The following is a 25,344-nucleotide window of genomic DNA, read 5'->3' as shown; positions in this document are numbered from 1 at the left end:
AGGAGAGCAGGCAAGCAGCAGAGAATACCCTCTCCTCGCTCACAGGAGAGCAGGTCAGTAGAGAATACCCTCTCCTTGCTCACAGGAGAGCAGGCCAGCAGCAGAGAATACCCTCTCTTCACTCACAGGAGAGCAGGCCAGCAGAGAATACCCTCTCCTCGCTCACAGGAGAGCAGGCCAGCAGAGAATACCCTCTCCTCACTCACAGGAGAGCAGGCCAGCAGCAGAGAATACCCTCTCCTCGCTCACAGGAGAGCAGGCCAGCAGCAGAGAATACCCTCTCCTCCCTCACAGGAGAGCAGGCCAGCAGCAGAGAATACCCTCTCCTCCCTCACAGGAGAGCAGACCAGCAGCAGAGAATACTCTCTCCTCGCTCACAGGAGAGCAGGCCAGCAGCAGAGAATACCCTCTCCCCCCTCACAGGAGAGCAGGCCAGCAGCAGAGAATACTCTCTCCTCGCTCACAGGAGAGCAGGCCAGCAGAGAATACCCTCTCCTCCCTCACAGGAGAGCAGGCCAGCAGCAGAGAATACCCTCTCCTCACTCACAGGAGAGCAGACCAGCAGAGAATACCCTCTCCTCCCTCACAGGAGAGCAGGCCAGCAGCAGAGAATACCCTCTCCTCGCTCACAGGAGAGCAGGCCAGCAGCAGAGAATACCCTCTCCTCGCTCACAGGAGAGCAGACCAGCAGAGAATACCCTCTCCTCCCTCACAGGAGAGCAGGCCAGCAGCAGAGAATACCCTCTCCTCCCTCACAGGAGAGCAGGCCAGCAGAGAATACCCTCTCCTCGCTCACAGGAGAGCAGACCAGCAGCAGAGAATACCCTCTCCTCGCTCACAGGAGAGCAGGCCAGCAGCAGAGAATACCCTCTCCTCACTCACAGGAGAGCAGGCCAGCAGCAGAGAATACCCTCTCCTCGCTCACAGGAGAGCAGGCCAGCAGAGAATACCCTCTCCTCCCTCACAGGAGAGCAGACCAGCAGCAGAGAATACCCTCTCCTCGCTCACAGGAGAGCAGGCCAGAAGAAGAGAATACCCTCTCCTCGCTCACAGGAGAGCAGACCAGCAGCAGAGAATACCCTCTCCTCCCTCACAGGAGAGCAGGCCAGCAGCAGAGAATACCCTCTCCTCCCTCACAGGAGAGCAGGCCAGCAGAGAATACCCTCTCCTCCCTCACAGGAGAGCAGGCCAGCAGCAGAGAATACCCTCTCCTCGCTCACAGGAGAGCAGGCCAGCAGCAGAGAATACCCTCTCCTCCCTCACAGGAGAGCAGGCCAGCAGCAGAGAATACCCTCTCCTCGCTCACAGGAGAGCAGGCCAGCAGCAGAGAATACCCTCTCCTCGCTCACAGGAGAGCAGACCAGCAGAGAATACCCTCTCCTCGCTCACAGGAGAGCAGGCCAGCAGAGAATACCCTCTCCTCCCTCACAGGAGAGCAGGCCAGCAGAGAATACCCTCTCCTCGCTCACAGGAGAGCAGACCAGCAGCAGAGAATACCCTCTCCTCGCTCACAGGAGAGCAGGCCAGCAGAGAATACCCTCTCCTCGCTCACAGGAGAGCAGACCAGCAGCAGAGAATACCCTCTCCTCGCTCACAGGAGAGCAGGCCAGCAGAGAATACCCTCTCCTCGCTCACAGGAGAGCAGGCCAGCAGCAGAGAATACCCTCTCCTCGCTCACAGGAGAGCAGGCCAGCAGAGAATACCCTCTCCTCCCTCACAGGAGAGCAGGCCAGCAGAGAATACCCTCTCCTCGCTCACAGGAGAGCAGGCCAGCAGCAGAGAATCCCCGCTCCTCGCTCACAGGAGAGCAGGCCAGCAGCAGAGAATACCCTCTCCTCGCTCACAGGAGAGCAGGCCAGCAGCAGAGAATCCCCGCTCCTCGCTCACAGGAGAGCAGGCCAGCAGCAGAGAATACCCTCTCCTCGCTCACAGGAGAGCAGGCCAGCAGCAGAGAATACCCTCTCCTCCCTCACAGGAGAGCAGGCCAGCAGCAGAGAATACCCTCTCCTCGCTCACAGGAGAGCAGGCCAGCAGAGAATACCCTCTCCTCCCTCACAGGAGAGCAGGCCAGCAGCAGAGAATACCCTCTCCTCGCTCACAGGAGAGCAGACCAGCAGCAGAGAATACCCTCTCCTCCCTCACAGGAGAGCAGGCCAGCAGCAGAGAATACCCTCTCCTCGCTCACAGGAGAGCAGGCCAGCAGCAGAGAATACCCTCTCCTCCCTCACAGGACAGCAGGCCAGCAGCAGAGAATACCCTCTCCTCCCTCACAGGAGAGCAGGCCAGCAGCAGAGAATACCCTCTCCTCCCTCACAGGAGAGCAGGCCAGCAGCAGAGAATACCCTCTCCTCCCTCACAGGAGAGCAGGCCAGCAGCAGAGAATACCCTCTCCTCGCTCACAGGAGAGCAGGCCAGCAGAGAATACCCTCTCCTCGCTCACAGGAGAGCAGGCCAGCAGCAGAGAATACCCTCTCCTCGCTCACAGGAGAGCAGACCAGCAGAGAATACCCTCTCCTCGCTCACAGGAGAGCAGACCAGCAGCAGAGAATACCCTCTCCTCGCTCACAGGAGAGCAGACCAGCAGCAGAGAATACCCTCTCCTCGCTCACAGGAGAGCAGGCCAGCAGCAGAGAATACCCTCTCCTCGCTCACAGGAGAGCAGGCCAGCAGCAGAGAATACCCTCTCCTCGCTCACAGGAGAGCAGGCCAGCAGAGAATACCCTCTCCTCCCTCACAGGAGAGCAGGCCAGCAGAGAATACCCTCTCCTCCCTCACAGGAGAGCAGGCCAGAAGAAGAGAATACCCTCTCCTCGCTCACAGGAGAGCAGGCCAGCAGAGAATACCCTCTCCTCCCTCACAGGAGAGCAGGCCAGCAGAGAATACCCTCTCCTCCCTCACAGGAGAGCAGGCCAGAAGAAGAGAATACCCTCTCCTCGCTCACAGGAGAGCAGACCAGCAGAGAATACCCTCTCCTCCCTCACAGGAGAGCAGACCAGCAGCAGAGAATACCCTCTCCTCGCTCACAGGAGAGCAGACCAGCAGCAGAGAATACCCTCTCCTCCCTCACAGGAGAGCAGGCCAGCAGCAGAGAATACCCTCTCCTCGCTCACAGGAGAGCAGGCCAGCAGCAGAGAATACCCTCTCCTCGCTCACAGGAGAGCAGGCCAGCAGCAGAGAATACCCTCTCCTCCCTCACAGGAGAGCAGACCAGCAGCAGAGAATACCCTCTCCTCGCTCACAGGAGAGCAGGCCAGCAGAGAATACCCTCTCCTCGCTCACAGGAGAGCAGGCCAGCAGCAGAGAATACCCTCTCCTCCCTCACAGGAGAGCAGGCCAGCAGAGAATACCCTCTCCTCCCTAACAGGAGACCAGGCCAGCAGCAGAGAATACCCTCTCCTCCCTCACAGGAGAGCAAGCCAGCAGCAGAGAATACCCTCTCCTCCCTCACAGGAGAGCAGGCCAGCAGCAGAGAATACCCTCTCCTCGCTCACAGGAGAGCAGGCCAGCAGCAGAGAATACCCTCTCTTCCCTCACAGGAGAGCAGGCCAGCAGCAGAGAATACCCTCTCTTCCCTCACAGGAGAGCAGGCCAGCAGCAGAGAATACCCTCTCCTCGCTCACAGGAGAGCAGGCCAGCAGCAGAGAATACCCTCTCCTCGCTCACAGGAGAGCAGGCCAGCAGCAGAGAATACCCTCTCCTCGCTCACAGGAGAGCAGACCAGCAGAGAATACCCTCTCCTCCCTCACAGGAGAGCAGGCCAGCAGAGAATACCCTCTCCTCGCTCACAGGAGAGCAGACCAGCAGAGAATACCCTCTCCTCCCTCACAGGAGAGCAGGCCAGCAGCAGAGAATACCCTCTCCTCCCTCACAGGAGAGCAGACCAGCAGCAGAGAATACCCTCTCCTCGCTCACAGGAGAGCAGGCCAGCAGCAGAGAATACCCTCTCCTCGCTCACAGGAGAGCAGGCCAGCAGCAGAGAATACCCTCTCCTCCCTCACAGGAGAGCAGACCAGCAGAGAATACCCTCTCCTCGCTCACAGGAGAGCAGACCAGCAGCAGAGAATACCCTCTCCTCCCTCACAGGAGAGCAGGCCAGCAGAGAATACCCTCTCCTCCCTCACAGGAGAGCAGGCCAGCAGCAGAGAATACCCTCTCCTCCCTCACAGGAGAGCAGACCAGCAGCAGAGAATACCCTCTCCTCGCTCACAGGAGAGCAGACCAGCAGAGAATACCCTCTCCTCCCTCACAGGAGAGCAGACCAGCAGCAGAGAATACCCTCTCCTCGCTCACAGGAGAGCAGGCCAGCAGCAGAGAATACCCTCTCCTCCCTCACAGGAGAGCAGGCCAGCAGCAGAGAATACCCTCTCTTCCCTCACAGGAGAGCAGACCAGCAGCAGAGAATACCCTCTCCTCCCTCACAGGAGAGCAGGCCAGCAGCAGAGAATACTCTCTCCTCCCTCACAGGAGAGCAGGCCAGCAGCAGAGAATACCCTCTCCTCGCTCACAGGAGAGCAGGCCAGCAGAGAATACCCTCTCCTCGCTCACAGGAGAGCAGACCAGCAGCAGAGAATACCCTCTCCTCGCTCACAGGAGAGCAGGCCAGCAGCAGAGAATACCCTCTCCTCCCTCACAGGAGAGCAGGCCAGCAGCAGAGAATACCCTCTCCTCGCTCACAGGAGAGCAGGCCAGCAGCAGAGAATACCCTCTCCTCGCTCACAGGAGAGCAGGCCAGCAGCAGAGAATACCCTCTCCTCGCTCACAGGAGAGCAGGCCAGCAGCAGAGAATACCCTCTCCTCGCTCACAGGAGAGCAGGCCAGCAGAAGAGAATACCCTCTCCTCTCTCACAGGAGAGCAGGCCAGCAGCAGAGAATACCCTCTCCTCGCTCACAGGAGAGCAGGCCAGCAGCAGAGAATACCCTCTCCTCGCTCACAGGAGAGCAGACCAGCAGCAGAGAATACCCTCTCCTCGCTCACAGGAGAGCAGGCCAGCAGCAGAGAATACCCTCTCCTCGCTCACAGGAGAGCAGGCCAGCAGCAGAGAATACCCTCTCCTCCCTCACAGGAGAGCAGACCAGCAGAGAATACCCTCTCCTCCCTCACAGGAGAGCAGGCCAGCAGCAGAGAATACCCTCTCCTCGCTCACAGGAGAGCAGGCCAGCAGCAGAGAATACCCTCTCCTCGCTCACAGGAGAGCAGGCCAGCAGCAGAGAATACCCTCTCCTCCCTCACAGGAGAGCAGGCCAGCAGAGAATACCCTCTCCTCCCTCACAGGAGAGCAGGCCAGCAGAGAATACCCTCTCCTCCCTCACAGGAGAGCAGGCCAGAAGAAGAGAATACCCTCTCCTCGCTCACAGGAGAGCAGGCCAGAAGAAGAGAATACCCTCTCCTCGCTCACAGGAGAGCAGGCCAGAAGAAGAGAATACCCTCTCCTCGCTCACAGGAGAGCAGGCCAGCAGCAGAGAATACCCTCTCCTCGCTCACAGGAGAGCAGGCCAGCAGAGAATACCCTCTCCTCACTCACAGGAGAGCAGGCCAGCAGCAGAGAATACCCTCTCCTCGCTCACAGGAGAGCAGGCCAGCAGCAGAGAATACCCTCTCCTCCCTCACAGGAGAGCAGACCAGCAGAGAATAGCCTCTCCTCGCTCACAGGAGAGCAGGCCAGCAGAGAATACCCTCTCCTCCCTAACAGGAGAGCAAGCCAGCAGCAGAGAATACCCTCTCCTCCCTCACAGGAGAGCAAGCCAGCAGCAGAGAATACCCTCTCCTCCCTCACAGGAGAGCAAGCCAGCAGCAGAGAATACCCTCTCCTCCCTCACAGGAGAGCAGGCCAGCAGCAGAGAATACCCTCTCCTCGCTCACAGGAGAGCAGGCCAGCAGAAGAGAATACCCTCTCCTCGCTCACAGGAGAGCAGGCCAGCAGCAGAGAATACCCTCTCCTCCCTCACAGGAGAGCAGGCCAGCAGAGAATACCCTCTCCTCCCTCACAGGAGAGCAGGCCAGCAGAGAATAGCCTCTCCTCCCTCACAGGAGAGCAGGCCAGCAGCAGAGAATACCCTCTCCTCCCTCACAGGAGAGCAGGCCAGCAGAGAATACCCTCTCCTCCCTAACAGGAGAGCAAGCCAGCAGCAGAGAATACCCTCTCCTCCCTCACAGGAGAGCAGGCCAGCAGCAGAGAATACCCTCTCCTCGCTCACAGGAGAGCAGGCCAGCAGCAGAGAATACCCTCTCCTCCCTCACAGGAGAGCAGGCCAGCAGCAGAGAATACCCTCTCCTCGCTCACAGGAGAGCAGGCCAGCAGAGAATACCCTCTCCTCGCTCACAGGAGAGCAGGCCAGCAGCAGAGAATACCCTCTCCTCCCTCACAGGAGAGCAGGCCAGCAGCAGAGAATACCCTCTCCTCTCTCACAGGAGAGCAGGCCAGCAGCAGAGAATACCCTCTCCTCGCTCACAGGAGAGCAGGCCAGCAGCAGAGAATACCCTCTCCTCCCTCACAGGAGAGCAGACCAGCAGCAGAGAATACCCTCTCCTCACTCACAGGAGAGCAGGCCAGCAGCAGAGAATACCCTCTCCTCCCTCACAGGAGAGCAGGCCAGCAGCAGAGAATACCCTCTCCTCCCTCACAGGAGAGCAGGCCAGCAGAGAATACCCTCAGGGATGCTGAGATTTAAAAAAGAATGTCTGTAGAATGGCCTAAAGGTTTTGAGGCAAAATAACCTAATCAAAACAGAAAGCTCCTTGAAGAGGTCATGTCAGGCCATTCAGAACTTCTAGCATTTCACAGTAAGGTCTACTACACCTGTTGTATTCGGCGCATGTGACAAATAACATTAGCCGCCAATAATCTGACCTGGGATCTGTGTGTGTAGCCTGTGGGCAGGATAAAGCCCATCTCAGTGTGAAAGAGATCTCTTATCTACAGGAGCTCACGCTCTCCCTCTCTCCCTCCTCTCCCTCTCTCCCTCCTCTCCCTCCTCTCCCTCCTCTCCCTCCTCTCCCTCCTCTTCCTCTCTCCCTCCTCTCCCTCCTCTTCCTCTCTCCCTCCTCTTCCTCTCTCCCTCCTCTCCCTCCTCTCCCTCCTCTCCCTCCTCTTCCTCCTCTTCCTCTCTCCCTCCTCTCCCTCCTCTCCCTCCTCTCCCTCCTCTTCCTCTCTCCCTCCTCTTCCTCTCTCCCTCCTCTCCCTCCTCTCCCTCCTCTTCCTCCTCTTCCTCTCTCCCTCCTCTTCCTCTCTCCCTCCTCTCCCTCCTCTCCCTCCTCTTCCTCTCTCCCTCCTCTTCCTCTCTCCCTCCTCTCCCTCCTCTTCCTCTCTCCCTCCTCTTCCTCTCTCCCTCCTCTCCCTCCTCTCCCTCCTCTCCCTCCTCTTCCTCTCTCCCTCCTCTCCCTCCTCTCCCTCCTCTTCCTCTCTCCCTCCTCTTCCTCTCTCCCTCCTCTCCCTCCTCTTCCTCTCTCCCTCCTCTCCCTCCTCTCCCTCCTCTCCCTCCTCTTCCTCTCTCCCTCCTCTCCCTCCTCTTCCTCTCTCCCTCCTCTTCCTCTCTCCCTCCTCTCCCTCTCTCCCTCCTCTTCCTCTCTCCCTCCTCTTCCTCTCTCCCTCTCTCCCTCCTCTCCCTCCTCTTCCTCTCTCCCTCCTCTTCCTCTCTCCCTCCTCTCCCTCTCTCCCTCCTCTTCCTCTCTCCCTCCTCTTCCTCTCTCCCTCTCTCCCTCCTCTCCCTCTCTCCCTCCTCTCCCTCCTCTCCCTCCTCTCCCTCTCTCCCTCCTCTTCCTCTCTCCCTCCTCTCCCTCCTCTCCCTCCTCTCCCTCCTCTCCCTCCTCTTCCTCTCTCTCCCTCCTCTTCCTCTCTCTCCCTCCTCTCCCTCCTCTTCCTCTCTCCCTCCTCTTCCTCTCTCCCTCCTCTCCCTCCTCTCCCTCCTCTTCCTCTCTCCCTCCTCTTCCTCTCCCTCCTCTCCCTCCTCTTCCTCTCTCCCTCCTCTCCCTCCTCTCCCTCCTCTCCCTCCTCTTCCTCTCTCCCTCCTCTTCCTCTCTCCCTCCTCTCCCTCCTCTCCCTCCTCTTCCTCTCTCCCTCCTCTCCCTCCTCTTCCTCTCTCCCTCCTCTTCCTCTCTCCCTCCTCTTCCTCTCTCCCTCCTCTCCCTCCTCTTCCTCTCTCCCTCCTCTCCCTCCTCTTCCTCTCTCCCTCCTCTCCCTCCTCTCCCTCCTCTTCCTCTCTCCCTCCTCTTCCTCTCTCCCTCCTCTCCCTCCTCTTCCTCTCTCCCTCCTCTTCCTCTCTCCCTCCTCTCCCTCCTCTTCCTCTCTCCCTCCTCTCCCTCCTCTCCCTCCTCTTCCTCTCTCCCTCCTCTTCCTCTCTCCCTCCTCTCCCTCCTCTCCCTCCTCTTCCTCTCTCCCTCCTCTCCCTCCTCTTCCTCTCTCCCTCCTCTTCCTCTCTCCCTCCTCTTCCTCTCTCCCTCCTCTCCCTCCTCTCCCTCCTCTCCCTCTCTCCCTCCTCTCCCTCCTCTCCCTCCTCTTCCTCTCTCCCTCCTCTCCCTCCTCTCCCTCTTCCTCTCTCCCTCCTCTCCCTCCTCTCCCTCCTCTTCCTCTCTCCCTCCTCTTCCTCTCTCCCTCCTCTCCCTCCTCTCCCTCCTCTCCCTCCTCTTCCTCTCTCCCTCCTCTTCCTCTCTCCCTCCTCTCCCTCCTCTCCCTCCTCTTCCTCTCTCCCTCCTCTTCCTCTCTCCCTCCTCTTCCTCTCTCCCTCCTCTTCCTCTCTTCCTCTCTCCCTCCTCTCCCTCCTCTTCCTCTCTCCCTCCTCTCCCTCCTCTCCCTCCTCTCCCTCCTCTTCCTCTCTCCCTCCTCTCCCTCTCTCCCTCCTCTCCCTCCTCTTCCTCTCTCCCTCCTCTCCCTCCTCTCCCTCCTCTTCCTCTCTCCCTCCTCTCCCTCCTCTCCCTCCTCTTCCTCTCTCCCTCCTCTCCCTCCTCTCCCTCCTCTTCCTCTCTCCCTCCTCTCCCTCCTCTCCCTCCTCTTCCTCCTCTCCCTCCTCTTCCTCTCTCTCCCTCCTCTTCCTCTCTCCCTCCTCTCCCTCCTCTTCCTCTCTCCCTCCTCTCCCTCCTCTCCCTCCTCTTCCTCTCTCCCTCCTCTCCCTCCTCTTCCTCTCTCCCTCCTCTCCCTCCTCTTCCTCTCTCCCTCCTCTCTCCCTCCTCTCCCTCCTCTCCCTCCTCTTCCTCCTCTTCCTCTCTCCCTCCTCTCCCTCTCTCCCTCCTCTCCCTCTCTCCCTCCTCTCCCTCTCTCCCTCCTCTCCCTCCTCTTCCTCTCTCCCTCCTCTCCCTCCTCTCCCTCCTCTTCCTCTCTCCCTCCTCTCCCTCCTCTTCCTCTCTCCCTCCTCTCCCTCCTCTTCCTCTCTCCCTCCTCTCCCTCCTCTCCCTCCTCTCCCTCCTCTTCCTCTCTCCCTCCTCTCCCTCCTCTCCCTCCTCTTCCTCTCTCCCTCCTCTTCCTCTCTCCCTCCTCTTCCTCTCTCCCTCCTCTTCCTCTCTCCCTCCTCTCCCTCCTCTTCCTCCTCTCCCTCCTCTCCCTCCTCTTCCTCTCTCCCTCCTCTCCCTCCTCTCCCTCCTCTTCCTCTCTCCCTCCTCTCCCTCCTCTTCCTCTCTCCCTCCTCTTCCTCTCTCCCTCCTCTCCCTCCTCTTCCTCTCTCCCTCCTCTTCCCCTCTCCCTCCTCTCCCTCCTCTTCCCCTCTCCCTCCTCTCCCTCCTCTTCCCCTCTCCCTCCTCTCCCTCCTCTTCCCCTCTCCCTCCTCTCCCTCCTCTTCCTCTCTCCCTCCTCTCCCTCTTCCTCTCTCCCTCCTCTCCCTCCTCTTCCTCTCTCCCTCCTCTTCCTCTCTCCCTCCTCTCCCTCCTCTTCCTCTCTCCCTCCTCTCCCTCCTCTTCCTCTCTCCCTCCTCTCCCTCCTCTCCCTCCTCTCCCTCCTCTCCCTCCTCTCCCTCCTCTTCCTCTCTCCCTCCTCTCCCTCCTCTCCCTCCTCTCCCTCCTCTCCCTCCTCTTCCTCTCTCCCTCCTCTCCCTCCTCTCCCTCCTCTCCCTCCTCTTCCTCTCTCCCTCCTCTCCCTCCTCTCCCTCCTCTCCCTCCTCTCCCTCCTCTTCCTCTCTCCCTCCTCTTCCTCTCTCCCTCCTCTTCCTCTCTCCCTCCTCTTCCTCTCTCCCTCCTCTTCCTCTCTCCCTCCTCTTCCTCTCTCCCTCCTCTTCCTCTCTCCCTCCTCTTCCTCTCTCCCTCTCTCCCTCCTCTTCCTCTCTCCCTCCTCTTCCTCTCTCCCTCCTCTTCCTCTCTCCCTCCTCTTCCTCTCTCCCTCCTCTTCCTCTCTCCCTCCTCTTCCTCTCTCTCCTCTCTCTCTCCCTCCTCTCCCTCCTCTTCCTCTCTCCCTCCTCTTCCTCTCTCCCTCCTCTTCCTCTCTCCCTCCTCTTCCTCTCTCCCTCCTCTTCCTCCTCTCCCTCCTCTCCCTCCTTGCACTGCATACACCAATGTCGGCCTTCCCCATCTGCAGTGGAAGGTGTCAGAGATAGAGCGGTGTTTGTCAGACCAGGACACACCCCATCTGCACTGGAAGGTGTTGTAGAGCCACAATCTACCAACTAAGGTGTTGTAGAGCCACGATCTACCAACTAAGGTGTTGATCTACCAACTAAGGTGTTGATCTACCAACTAAGGTGTTGATCTACCAACTAAGGTGTTGATCTACCAACTAAGGTGTTGTAGAGCCATGATCTACCAACTAAGGTGTTGATCTACCAACTAAGGTGTTGATCTACCAACTAAGGTGTTGATCTACCAACTAAGGTGTTGATCTACCAACTAAGGTGTTGTAGAACCACGATCTACCAACTAAGGTGTTGATCTACCAACTAAGGTGTTGATCTACCAACTAAGGTGTTGATCTACCAACTAAGGTGTTGATCTACCAACTAAGGTGTTGTAGAGCCACGATCTACCAACTAAGGTGTTGATCTACCAACTAAGGTGTTGATCTACCAACTAAGGTGTTGATCTACCAACTAAGGTGTTGATCTACCAACTAAGGTGTTGATCTACCAACTAAGGTGTTGATCTACCAACTAAGGTGTTGATCTACCAACTAAGGTGTTGTAGAGCCACGATCTACCAACTAAGGTGTTGATCTACCAACTAAGGTGTTGATCTACCAACTAAGGTGTTGATCTACCAACTAAGGTGTTGATCTACCAACTAAGGTGTTGATCTACCAACTAAGGTGTTGATCTACCAACTAAGGTGTTGATCTACCAACTAAGGTGTTGATCTACCAACTAAGGTGTTGTAGAACCATGATCTACCAACTAAGGTGTTGATCTACCAACTAAGGTGTTGTAGAACCATGATCTACCAACTAAGGTGTTGTAGAGCCACGATCTACCAACTAAGGTGTTGTAGAACCATGATCTACCAACTAAGGTGTTGATCTACCAACTAAGGTGTTGATCTACCAACTAAGGTGTTGATCTACCAACTAAGGTGTTGATCTACCAACTAAGGTGTTGTAGAACCATGATCTACCAACTAAGGTGTTGATCTACCAACTAAGGTGTTGATCTACCAACTAAGGTGTTGATCTACCAACTAAGGTGTTGATCTACCAACTAAGGTGTTGTAGAGCCACGATCTACCAACTAAGGTGTTGATCTACCAACTAAGGTGTTGATCTACCAACTAAGGTGTTGTAGAGCCACGATCTACCAACTAAGGTGTTGATCTACCAACTAAGGTGTTGATCTACCAACTAAGGTGTTGATCTACCAACTAAGGTGTTGATCTACCAACTAAGGTGTTGTAGAGCCACGATCTACCAACTAAGGTGTTGATCTACCAACTAAGGTGTTGATCTACCAACTAAGGTGTTGATCTACCAACTAAGGTGTTGATCTACCAACTAAGGTGTTGATCTACCAACTAAGGTGTTGATCTACCAACTAAGGTGTTGATCTACCAACTAAGGTGTTGATCTACCAACTAAGGTGTTGATCTACCAACTAAGGTGTTGATCTACCAACTAAGGTGTTGATCTACCAACTAAGGTGTTGTAGAGCCATGATCTACCAACTAAGGTGTTGATCTACCAACTAAGGTGTTGATCTACCAACTAAGGTGTTGTAGAGCCACGATCTACCAACTAAGGTGTTGTAGAACCATGATCTACCAACTAAGGTGTTGATCTACCAACTAAGGTGTTGATCTACCAACTAAGGTGTTGATCTACCAACTAAGGTGTTGTAGAGCCACGATCTACCAACTAAGGTGTTGATCTACCAACTAAGGTGTTGATCTACCAACTAAGGTGTTGATCTACCAACTAAGGTGTTGATCTACCAACTAAGGTGTTGATCTACCAACTAAGGTGTTGATCTACCAACTAAGGTGTTGATCTACCAACTAAGGTGTTGTAGAGCCACGATCTACCAACTAAGGTGTTGTAGAACCATGATCTACCAACTAAGGTGTTGATCTACCAACTAAGGTGTTGTAGAGCCATGATCTACCAACTAAGGTGTTGATCTACCAACTAAGGTGTTGATCTACCAACTAAGGTGTTGTAGAGCCATGATCTACCAACTAAGGTGTTGATCTACCAACTAAGGTGTTGATCTACCAACTAAGGTGTTGATCTACCAACTAAGGTGTCGATCTACCAACTAAGGTGTCGATCTACCAACTAAGGTGTCGATCTACCAACTAAGGTGTCGATCTACCAACTAAGGTGTTGTAGAACCACGATCTACCAACTAAGGTGTTGATCTACCAACTAAGGTGTTGTAGAGCCATGATCTACCAACTAAGGTGTTGTAGAACCATGATCTACCAACTAAGGTGTTGATCTACCAACTAAGGTGTTGTAGAGCCATGATCTACCAACTAAGGTGTTGTAGAACCATGATCTACCAACTAAGGTGTTGTAGAGCCACGATCTACCAACTAAGGTGTTGATCTACCAACTAAGGTGTTGATCTACCAACTAAGGTGTTGATCTACCAACTAAGGTGTTGATCTACCAACTAAGGTGTCGATCTACCAACTAAGGTGTTGTAGAGCCATGATCTACCAACTAAGGTGTCGATCTACCAACTAAGGTGTTGATCTACCAACTAAGGTGTTGATCTACCAACTAAGGTGTTGATCTACCAACTAAGGTGTTGTAGAGCCACGATCTACCAACTAAGGTGTTGTAGAGCCATGATCTACCAACTAAGGTGTCGATCTACCAACTAAGGTGTTGATCTACCAACTAAGGTGTTGATCTACCAACTAAGGTGTTGATCTACCAACTAAGGTGTTGATCTACCAACTAAGGTGTTGTAGAACCACGATCTACCAACTAAGGTGTTGATCTACCAACTAAGGTGTTGATCTACCAACTAAGGTGTTGTAGAGCCACGATCTACCAACTAAGGTGTTGATCTACCAACTAAGGTGTTGATCTACCAACTAAGGTGTTGTAGAGCCACGATCTACCAACTAAGGTGTTGTAGAGCCACAATCTACCAACTAAGGTGTTGATCTACCAACTAAGGTGTTGTAGAGCCACGATCTACCAACTAAGGTGTTGATCTACCAACTAAGGTGTTGATCTACCAACTAAGGTGTTGTAGAGCCACGATCTACCAACTAAGGTGTTGATCTACCAACTAAGGTGTTGATCTACCAACTAAGGTGTTGTAGAACCATGATCTACCAACTAAGGTGTTGATCTACCAACTAAGGTGTTGTAGAACCATGATCTACCAACTAAGGTGTTGATCTACCAACTAAGGTGTTGTAGAGCCATGATCTACCAACTAAGGTGTTGTAGAACCATGATCTACCAACTAAGGTGTTGATCTACCAACTAAGGTGTTGTAGAGCCACGATCTACCAACTAAGGTGTTGTAGAACCATGATCTACCAACTAAGGTGTTGATCTACCAACTAAGGTGTTGATCTACCAACTAAGGTGTTGATCTACCAACTAAGGTGTTGATCTACCAACTAAGGTGTTGATCTACCAACTAAGGTGTTGATCTACCAACTAAGGTGTTGATCTACCAACTAAGGTGTTGATCTACCAACTAAGGTGTTGATCTACCAACTAAGGTGTTGATCTACCAACTAAGGTGTTGATCTACCAACTAAGGTGTTGTAGAACCACGATCTACCAACTAAGGTGTTGATCTACCAACTAAGGTGTTGATCTACCAACTAAGGTGTTGATCTACCAACTAAGGTGTTGTAGAACCACGATCTACCAACTAAGGTGTTGATCTACCAACTAAGGTGTTGATCTACCAACTAAGGTGTTGATCTACCAACTAAGGTGTTGATCTACCAACTAAGGTGTTGATCTACCAACTAAGGTGTTGTAGAGCCACGATCTACCAACTAAGGTGTTGATCTACCAACTAAGGTGTTGATCTACCAACTAAGGTGTTGATCTACCAACTAAGGTGTTGATCTACCAACTAAGGTGTTGTAGAGCCACGATCTACCAACTAAGGTGTTGATCTACCAACTAAGATGTTGATCTACCAACTAAGGTGTTGTAGAACCATGATCTACCAACTAAGGTGTTGTAGAGCCATGATCTACCAACTAAGGTGTTGATCTACCAACTAAGGTGTTGATCTACCAACTAAGGTGTTGATCTACCAACTAAGGTGTTGTAGAACCATGATCTACCAACTAAGGTGTTGATCTACCAACTAAGGTGTTGATCTACCAACTAAGGTGTTGATCTACCAACTAAGGTGTTGTAGAACCATGATCTACCAACTAAGGTGTCGATCTACCAACTAAGGTGTTGTAGAACCACGATCTACCAACTAAGGTGTTGATCTACCAACTAAGGTGTTGTAGAACCATGATCTACCAACTAAGGTGTTGATCTACCAACTAAGGTGTTGTAGAACCATGATCTACCAACTAAGGTGTTGATCTACCAACTAAGGTGTTGTAGAACCATGATCTACCAACTAAGGTGTTGATCTACCAACTAAGGTGTTGTAGAGCCATGATCTACCAACTAAGGTGTTGATCTACCAACTAAGGTGTTGTAGAACCATGATCTACCAACTAAGGTGTTGATCTACCAACTAAGGTGTTGATCTACCAACTAAGGTGTTGATCTACCAACTAAGGTGTTGATCTACCAACTAAGGTGTTGATCTACCAACTAAGGTGTTGATCTACCAACTAAGGTGTTGTAGAGCCATGATCTACCAACTAAGGTGTTGATCTACCAACTAAGGTGTTGATCTACCAACTAAGGTGTTGTAGAACCACGATCTACCAACTAAGGTGTTGATCTACCAACTAAGGTGTTGATCTACCAACTAAGGTGTTGATCTACCAACTAAGGTGTCGATCTACCAACTAAGGTGTTGTAGAGCCACGATCTACCAACTAAGGTGTTGATCTACCAACTAAGGTGTTGATCTACCAACTAAGGTGTTGATCTACCAACTAAGGTGTTGATCTACCAACTAAGGTGTTGATCTACCAACTAAGGTGTTGATCTACCAACTAAGGTGTTGATCTACCAACTAAGGTGTTGATCTACCAACTAAGGTGTTGATCTACCAACTAAGGTGTTGATCTACCAACTAAGGTGTTGATCTACCAACTAAGGTGTTGATCTACCAACTAAGGTGTTGTAGAGCCACGATCTACCAACTAAGGTGTTGATCTACCAACTAAGGTGTTGATCTACCAACTAAGGTGTTGATCTACCAACTAAGGTGTTGATCTACCAACTAAGGTGTTGATCTACCAACTAAGGTGTTGATCTACCAACTAAGGTGTTGATCTACCAACTAAGGTGTTGATCTACCAACTAAGGTGTTGATCTACCAACTAAGGTGTTGATCTACCAACTAAGGTGTTGATCTACCAACTAAGGTGTTGATCTACCAACTAAGGTGTTGATCTACCAACTAAGGTGTTGATCTACCAACTAAGGTGTTGTAGAACCATGATCTACCAACTAAGGTGTCGATCTACCAACTAAGGTGTTGATCTACCAACTAAGGTGTTGATCTACCAACTAAGGTGTTGATCTACCAACTAAGGTGTTGATCTACCAACTAAGGTGTTGTAGAGCCACGATCTACCAACTAAGGTGTTGTAGAGCCACGATCTACCAACTAAGGTGTTGTAGAGCCATGATCTACCAACTAAGGTGTTGATCTACCAACTAAGGTGTTGATCTACCAACTAAGGTGTTGTAGAGCCATGATCTACCAACTAAGGTGTTGATCTACCAACTAAGGTGTTGATCTACCAACTAAGGTGTTGATCTACCAACTAAGGTGTTGATCTACCAACTAAGGTGTTGATCTACCAACTAAGGTGTTGATCTACCAACTAAGGTGTTGATCTACCAACTAAGGTGTTGATCTACCAACTAAGGTGTTGATCTACCAACTAAGGTGTTGATCTACCAACTAAGGTGTTGTAGAGCCACGATCTACCAACTAAGGTGTTGATCTACCAACTAAGGTGTTGATCTACCAACTAAGGTGTTGATCTACCAACTAAGGTGTTGTAGAACCATGATCTACCAACTAAGGTGTCGATCTACCAACTAAGGTGTTGTAGAACCACGATCTACCAACTAAGGTGTTGATCTACCAACTAAGGTGTTGTAGAACCATGATCTACCAACTAAGGTGTTGATCTACCAACTAAGGTGTTGTAGAACCATGATCTACCAACTAAGGTGTTGATCTACCAACTAAGGTGTTGTAGAACCATGATCTACCAACTAAGGTGTTGATCTACCAACTAAGGTGTTGTAGAGCCATGATCTACCAACTAAGGTGTTGATCTACCAACTAAGGTGTTGTAGAACCATGATCTACCAACTAAGGTGTTGATCTACCAACTAAGGTGTTGATCTACCAACTAAGGTGTTGATCTACCAACTAAGGTGTTGATCTACCAACTAAGGTGTTGATCTACCAACTAAGGTGTTGATCTACCAACTAAGGTGTTGTAGAGCCACGATCTACCAACTAAGGTGTTGTAGAGCCATGATCTACCAACTAAGGTGTTGTAGAGCCATGATCTACCAACTAAGGTGTTGATCTACCAACTAAGGTGTTGATCTACCAACTAAGGTGTTGTAGAGCCATGATCTACCAACTAAGGTGTTGATCTACCAACTAAGGTGTTGATCTACCAACTAAGGTGTTGATCTACCAACTAAGGTGTTGATCTACCAACTAAGGTGTTGATCTACCAACTAAGGTGTTGATCTACCAACTAAGGTGTTGATCTACCAACTAAGGTGTTGATCTACCAACTAAGGTGTTGATCTACCAACTAAGGTGTTGATCTACCAACTAAGGTGTTGATCTACCAACTAAGGTGTTGTAGAGCCACGATCTACCAACTAAGGTGTTGATCTACCAACTAAGGTGTTGATCTACCAACTAAGGTGTTGATCTACCAACTAAGGTGTTGTAGAGCCACGATCTACCAACTAAGGTGTTGATCTACCAACTAAGGTGTTGATCTACCAACTAAGGTGTTGATCTACCAACTAAGGTGTTGATCTACCAACTAAGGTGTTGATCTACCAACTAAGGTGTTGTAGAGCCACGATCTACCAACTAAGGTGTTGTAGAGCCATGATCTACCAACTAAGGTGTTGTAGAGCCATGATCTACCAACTAAGGTGTTGATCTACCAACTAAGGTGTTGATCTACCAACTAAGGTGTTGTAGAGCCATGATCTACCAACTAAGGTGTTGATCTACCAACTAAGGTGTTGATCTACCAACTAAGGTGTTGATCTACCAACTAAGGTGTTGATCTACCAACTAAGGTGTTGATCTACCAACTAAGGTGTTGATCTACCAACTAAGGTGTTGATCTACCAACTAAGGTGTTGATCTACCAACTAAGGTGTTGATCTACCAACTAAGGTGTTGTAGAGCCACGATCTACCAACTAAGGTGTTGATCTACCAACTAAGGTGTTGATCTACCAACTAAGGTGTTGATCTACCAACTAAGGTGTTGATCTACCAACTAAGGTGTTGATCTACCAACTAAGGTGTTGATCTACCAACTAAGGTGTTGTAGAGCCACGATCTACCAACTAAGGTGTTGATCTACCAACTAAGGTGTTGATCTACCAACTAAGGTGTTGATCTACCAACTAAGGTGTTGATCTACCAACTAAGGTGTTGATCTACCAACTAAGGTGTTGATCTACCAACTAAGGTGTTGATCTACCAACTAAGGTGTCGATCTACCAACTAAGGTGTCGATCTACCAACTAAGGTGTTGATCTACCAACTAAGGTGTTGATCTAACAACTAAGGTGTTGTAGAACCACGATAGACAGGCTATGTGCACACTGCCCACAAAATGAGGTGGAAACTGAGCTGCACTTCCTAACCTCCTGCCAAATGTATGACCATATTAGAGACACATATTTCCCTCAGATTACACAGATCCACAAAGAATTAGAAAACAAACCCAATTTTGATAAACTCCCATATCTACTGGGTGAAATTCCACAGTGTTCCATCACAGCAGCAAGATTTGTGACCTGTTGCCACAAGAAAAGGTCAACCAGTGAAGAACAAACACCATTGTAAATACAACCCATATTTATGGTTATTTATTTTCCCTTTTGTACTTGAACTATTTGCACATCATTACAACACTGAATATATCCATAATATGACATTTGAAATGTCTTTATTCTTTTGGAACTTTTGTGAGTGTAATGTTTACTGTTAATTTAATTTTTGTTTGTTATCTACTTCACTTGCTTTGGCGATGTTAACATATGTTTCCCCTCCCAATAAAGCCCTTGAATAGAATTGAAATTGAGAGAGAGAGAGAGAGAGGGGGCTGAATAGGTCATTCTGTTGTGTGTCTGAATAGAGCAGGACAGAGGCCTTTGCGATGCAGATTAGACAGACTGGGGGAGAGGGAGAGGGGTACCTGTGATACAGATCACTCTTTAGACAGGCTGGGGGAGAGGGGTACCTGTGATACAGATCACTCTTTAGACAGGCTGGAGGAGAGGGAGAGGGGTACCTGTGATACAGATCACTCTTTAGACAGGCTGGGGGAGAGGGAGAGGGGTACCTGTGATACAGATCACTCTTTAGACAGGCTGGGGGAGAGGGAGAGGGGTACCTGTGATACAGATCACTCTTTAGACAGGCTGGGGGAGAGGGAGAGGTGTACCTGTGATACAGATCACTCTTTAGACAGGCTGGGGGAGAGGGAGAGGGGTAACGGTGATACAGATCACTCTTTAGACAGGCTGGGGGAGAGGGAGAGGGGTACCTGTGATACAGATCACTCTTTAGACAGGCTGGAGGAGAGGGAGAGGGGTACCTGTGATACAGATCACTCTTTAGACAGGCTGGAGGAGAGGAGTACCTGTGATACAGATCACTCTTTAGACAGGCTGGGGGAGAGGGAGAGGGGTACCTGTGATACAGATCACTCTTTAGACAGGCTGGGGGAGAGGGAGAGGGGTACCTGTGATACAGATCACTCTTTAGACAGGCTGGGGGAGAGGGGTACCTGTGATACAGATCACTCTTTAGACAGGCTGGGGGAGAGGGAGAGGTGTACCTGTGATACAGATCACTCTTTAGACAGGCTGGGGGAGAGGGAGAGGTGTACCTGTGATACAGATCACTCTTTAGACAGGCTGGGGGAGAGGGAGAGGGGTACCTGTGATACAGATCACTCTTTAGACAGGCTGGGGGAGAGGGAGAGGGGTACCTGTGATACAGATCACTCTTTAGACAGGCTGGAGGAGAGGGAGAGGTGTACCTGTGATACAGATCACTCTTTAGACAGGCTGGGGGAGAGGGAGAGGGGTACCTGTGATACAGATCACTCTTTAGACAGGCTGGGGGAGAGGGAGAGGGGTACCTGTGATACAGATCACTCTTTAGACAGGCTGGAGGAGAGGGAGAGGGGTACCTGTGATACAGATCACTCTTTAGACAGGCTGGGGGAGAGGGAGAGGGGTACCTGTGATACAGATCACTCTTTAGACAGGCTGGGGGGAGAGGGGGTACCTGTGATACAGATCACTCTTTAGACAGGCTGGAGGAGAGGGAGAGGGGTACCTGTGATACAGATCACTCTTTAGACAGGCTGGGGGAGAGGGAGAGGGGTACCTGTGATACAGATCACTCTTTAGACAGGCTGGGGGAGAGGGAGAGGGGTACCTGTGATACAGATCACTCTTTAGACAGGCTGGGGGAGAGGGGTACCTGTGATACAGATCACTCTTTAGACAGGCTGGGGGAGAGGGGTACCTGTGATACAGATCACTCTTTAGACAGGCTGGGGGAGAGGGGTACCTGTGATACAGATCACTCTTTAGACAGGCTGGGGGAGAGGGAGAGGGGTACCTGTGATACAGATCACTCTTTAGACAGGCTGGGGGAGAGGGAGAGGGGTACCTGTGATACAGATCACTCTTTAGACAGGCTGGAGGAGAGGGAGAGGGGTACCTGTGATACAGATCACTCTTTAGACAGGCTGGGGGAGAGGGGTACCTGTGATACAGATCACTCTTTAGACAGACTGGGGGAGAGGGGTACCTGTGATACAGATCACTCTTTAGACAGGCTGGGGGAGAGGGAGAGGGGTACCTGTGATACAGATCACTCTTTAGACAGGCTGGAGGAGAGGGAGAGGGGTACCTGTGATACAGATCACTCTTTAGACAGGCTGGAGGAGAGGGAGAGGGGTACCTGTGATACAGATCACTCTTTAGACAGGCTGGGGGAGAGGGAGAGGGGTACCTGTGATACAGATCACTCTTTAGACAGGCTGGGGGAGAGGGAGAGGGGTACCTGTGATACAGATCACTCTTTAGACAGGCTGGGGGAGAGGGAGAGGTGTACCTGTGATACAGATCACTCTTTAGACAGGCTGGGGGAGAGGGAGAGGGGTAACGGTGATACAGATCACTCTTTAGACAGGCTGGGGGAGAGGGAGAGGGGTACCTGTGATACAGATCACTCTTTAGACAGGCTGGAGGAGAGGGAGAGGTGTACCTGTGATACAGATCACTCTTTAGACAGGCTGGGGGAGAGGGAGAGGGGTACCTGTGATACAGATCACTCTTTAGACAGGCTGGGGGAGAGGGGTACCTGTGTAGATGATCAGACAAGGCAGAGAGACCAGGAGCTCCAGTCCCAGAATCCCTAGCAGCAGATAAACAGGAAGATGATCTGCCTCTGACAGGTCAGCTGACATGACCACCAACACCGCCGTGTTACCTACACACACACACACACACACACACACACACACACACACTTGACATGAGTCCAAGTGTAAAAGGTTTAATGTCTCCTCTGTGTGGTAGGAGGTGGACCTGCTGTAAAACATTCAACTGTGGAAGAAAAACTACAAAGAGAAGACTAGCAGGAACCTGCAGAGTGGATTTTATTTATTCAACGAGGCAAGTCAGTTAAGAACTAATTCTTATTTACAATGACCGCGGCCAAACCCGGACGACGCTGGGCCAATGACGGCCTACCCCGGACGACGCTGGGCCAATGACGGCCTACCCCGGACGACGCTGGGCCAATGACGGCCTACCCCGGACAACGCTGGGCCAATGACGGCCTACCCCGGCCAAACCCGGACGACGCTGGGCCAATGACGGCCTACCCCGGACGACGCTGGGCCAATGACAGCCTACCCCGGACGACGCTGGGCCAATGACGGCCTACCCCGGCCAAACCCGGACGACGATGGGCCAATGACGGCCTACCCCGGACGACGCTGGGCCAATGACGGCCTACCCCGGCCAAACCCGGACGACGATGGGCCAATGACAGCCTACCCCGGACGACGCTGGGCCAATGACGGCCTACCCCGGCCAAACCCGGACGGCGCTGGGCCAATGACGGCCTACCCCGGCCAAACCCGGACGGCGCTGGGCCAATGACGGCCTACCCCGGCCAAACCCGGACGACGCTGGGCCAATGACGGCCTAGCCCGGCCAAACCCGGACGACGCTGGGCCAATGACGGCCTAGCCCGGCCAAACCCGGACGACGCTGGGCCAATGACGGCCTACCCCGGCCAAACCCGGACGACGCTGGGCCAATGACGGCCTACCCCGGCCAAACCCGGACAACGCTGGGCCAATGACGGCCTACCCCGGCCAAACCCGGACGACGGTGGGCCAATGACGGCCTACCCCGGCCAAACCCGGACGACGCTGGGCCAATGACGGCCTACCCCGGACGACGCTGGGCCAATGACAGCCTACCCCGGACGACGCTGGGCCAATGACGGCCTACCCCGGCCAAACCCGGACGACGATGGGCCAATGACGGCCTACCCCGGCCAAACCCGGACGACGATGGGCCAATGACGGCCTACCCCGGACGACGCTGGGCCAATGACGGCCTACCCCGGCCAAACCCGGACGACGATGGGCCAATGACAGCCTACCCCGGACGACGCTGGGCCAATGACGGCCTACCCCGGCCAAACCCGGACGACGCTGGGCCAATGACGGCCTACCCCGGCCAAACCCGGACGACGCTGGGCCAATGACGGCCTACCCCGGCCAAACCCGGACGGCGCTGGGCCAATGACGGCCTACCCCGGCCAAACCCGGACGGCGCTGGGCCAATGACGGCCTAGCCCGGCCAAACCCGGACGACGCTGGGCCAATGACGGCCTAGCCCGGCCAAACCCGGACGACGCTGGGCCAATGACGGCCTACCCCGGCCAAACCCGGACGACGCTGGGCCAATGACGGCCTACCCCGGCCAAACCCGGACGACGCTGGGCCAATGACGGCCTACCCCGGCCAAACCCGGACGCTGGGCCAATGACGGCCTACCCCGGCCAAACCCGGACGACGCTGGGCTTATGCACCGCCCAGTGGGACTCCTTACCACGGTCGGATGTGATACAGCCTGGATTCGAACCTGGGACTGTAGTGATGCCTATTGCACTGAGATGCAGGTGTTTCAGGGTGCGTACCTGCCGAGTGGATGAGGAAGGGCAGGTGTTTCAGGGTACGGTTGTCTCTATAGAAACGGAGGTATCCTCTGCTTCTCGCTCGGCTGTGGTGATGCTGTACACACACACCAAACAACAACACACACAGCCAGACAAACACCTTCCCAATCAGCACCACACTCTGCCCCCGGACGTGACCCAACACACGGACACACTCCTCCCGGCCAACCTCCAACACACACACCACGGCAACACACACACTCAGAGACACGTACACCACCTGGGGACACAGAGAGAGAACCTGTCAGACAAAACATATACCTGGACTATAGAGACCCGTAGAGTATAGAGACCTGTAGAGACCTGTAGACTATAGAGACCTGTAGAGACCTGTAGAGACCTGTTGAGACCTGTAGAGTATAGAGACCTGTAGAGACCTGTAGACTATAGAGACCTGTAGACTATAGAGACCTGTAGAGTATAGAGACCCGTAGAGTATAGAGACCTGTAGACTATAGAGACCTGTAGAGACCTGTAGACTATAGAGACCTGTAGACTATAGAGACCTGTAGACTATAGAGACCTGTAGACTATAGAGACCTGTAGACTATAGAGACCTGTAGAGTATAGAGACCTGTAGAGTATAGAGACCTGTAGAGTATAGAGACCTGTAGAGTATAGAGACCTGTAGAGTATAGAGACCCGTAGAGTATAGAGACCCGTAGACTATAGAGACCCGTAGACTATAGAGACCCGTAGACTATAGAGACCCGTAGACTATAGAGACCTGTAGACTATAGTGACCTGTAGACTATAGAGACCTGTAGAGACCTGTAGACTATAGAGACCTGTAGACTATAGTGACCTGTAGACTATAGAGACCTGTAGAGACCTGTAGACTATAGAGACCTGTAGACTATAGAGACCTGTAGACTATAGAGACCTGTAGACTATAGAGACCTGTAGACTATAGAGACCTGTAGAGACCTGTAGACTATAGAGACCTGTAGAGTATAGAGACCTGTAGACTATAGAGACCTGTAGACTATAGAGACCTGTAGAGACCTGTAGACTATAGAGACCTGTAGACTATAGAGACCTGTAGACTATAGAGACTTGTAGACTATAGAGACCTGTAGAGACCTGTAGACTATAGAGACCTGTAGACTATAGAGACCTGTAGAGACCTGTAGACTATAGAGACCTGTAGACTATAGAGACCTGTAGACTATAGAGACCTGTAGACTATAGAGACCTGTAGACTATAGAGACCTGTAGACTATAGAGACCTGTAGAGACCTGTAGACTATAGAGACCTGTAGACTATAGAGACCTGTAGACTATAGAGACCTGTAGAGACCTGTAGACTATAGAGACCTGTAGAGACCTGTAGACTATAGAGACCTGTAGAGTATAGAGACCCGTAGAGTATAGAGACCTGTAGAGTATAGAGACCTGTAGACTATAGAGACCTGTAGACTATAGAGACCTGTAGACTATAGAGACCTGTAGAGACCTGTAGACTATAGAGACCTGTAGACTATAGAGACCTGTAGACTATAGAGACCTGTAGACTATAGAGACCTGTAGACTATAGAGACCTGTAGAGACCTGTAGACTATAGAGACCTGTAGACTATAGAGACATGTAGTCTATAAAGACCTGTAGACTATAGAGACCTGTAGACTATAGAGACCTGTAGACTATAGAGACCTGTAGACTATAGAGACCTGTAGAGTATAGAGACCTGTAGAGTATAGAGACCTGTAGAGTATAGAGACCTGTAGAGTATAGAGACCTGTAGACTATAGAGACCTGTAGACTATAGAGAACTGTAGAGTATAGAGACCTGTAGACTATAGAGACCTGTAGACTATAGAGACCTGTAGACTATAGAGACCTGTAGACTATAGACTATAGAGACCTGTAGACTATAGAGACCTGTAGAATATAGAGACCTGTAGAGTATAGAGACCCGTAGAGTATAGAGACCTGTAGAGTATAGAGACCTGTAGACTATAGAGACCTGTAGACTATAGAGACCTGTAGACTATAGAGACCTGTAGAGACCTGTAGACTATAGAGACCTGTAGAGACCTGTAGAGACCTGTAGACTATAGAGACCTGTAGACTATAGAGACCTGTAGACTATAGAGACCTGTAGACTATAGAGACCTGTAGAGTATAGAGACCCGTAGAGTATAGAGACCTGTACACTATAGAGACCTGCAGAGACCTGTAGACTATAGAGACCTGTAGACTACAGAGACCTGTAGACTATAGAGACCTGTAGACTATAGAGACCTGTAGACTATAGAGACCTGTAGACTATAGAGACCTGTAGAGTATAGAGACCTGTAGAGTATAGAGACCT

General features: G+C 51.9%; 1 protein-coding gene across 1 annotated transcript in view; it reads right to left on the bottom strand.

Moving 5' to 3' along the window:
• tmem192 (transmembrane protein 192) overlaps nt 1–23,250 on the bottom strand; it is a gene marked incomplete at its 5' end in the record, with an annotated part of 54,615 nt that extends 31,365 nt beyond the window's left edge. The window contains 2 exon segments of the mRNA XM_055914959.1: nt 21,135–21,263; nt 22,992–23,250. Coding sequence (XP_055770934.1) covers nt 21,135–21,263; nt 22,992–23,250 — 388 coding nt within the window.
• Between the last annotated feature and the right edge of the window lie 2,094 nt (nt 23,251–25,344).

The sequence above is a fragment of the Salvelinus fontinalis genome, unplaced genomic scaffold, assembly GCF_029448725.1.
Source record: "Salvelinus fontinalis isolate EN_2023a unplaced genomic scaffold, ASM2944872v1 scaffold_0723, whole genome shotgun sequence".
Classification (NCBI taxonomy): domain Eukaryota; kingdom Metazoa; phylum Chordata; class Actinopteri; order Salmoniformes; family Salmonidae; genus Salvelinus; species Salvelinus fontinalis.
Note: the sequence above shows the minus strand (reverse complement) of the source record. Positions and strands in the feature narration are given on the sequence as shown.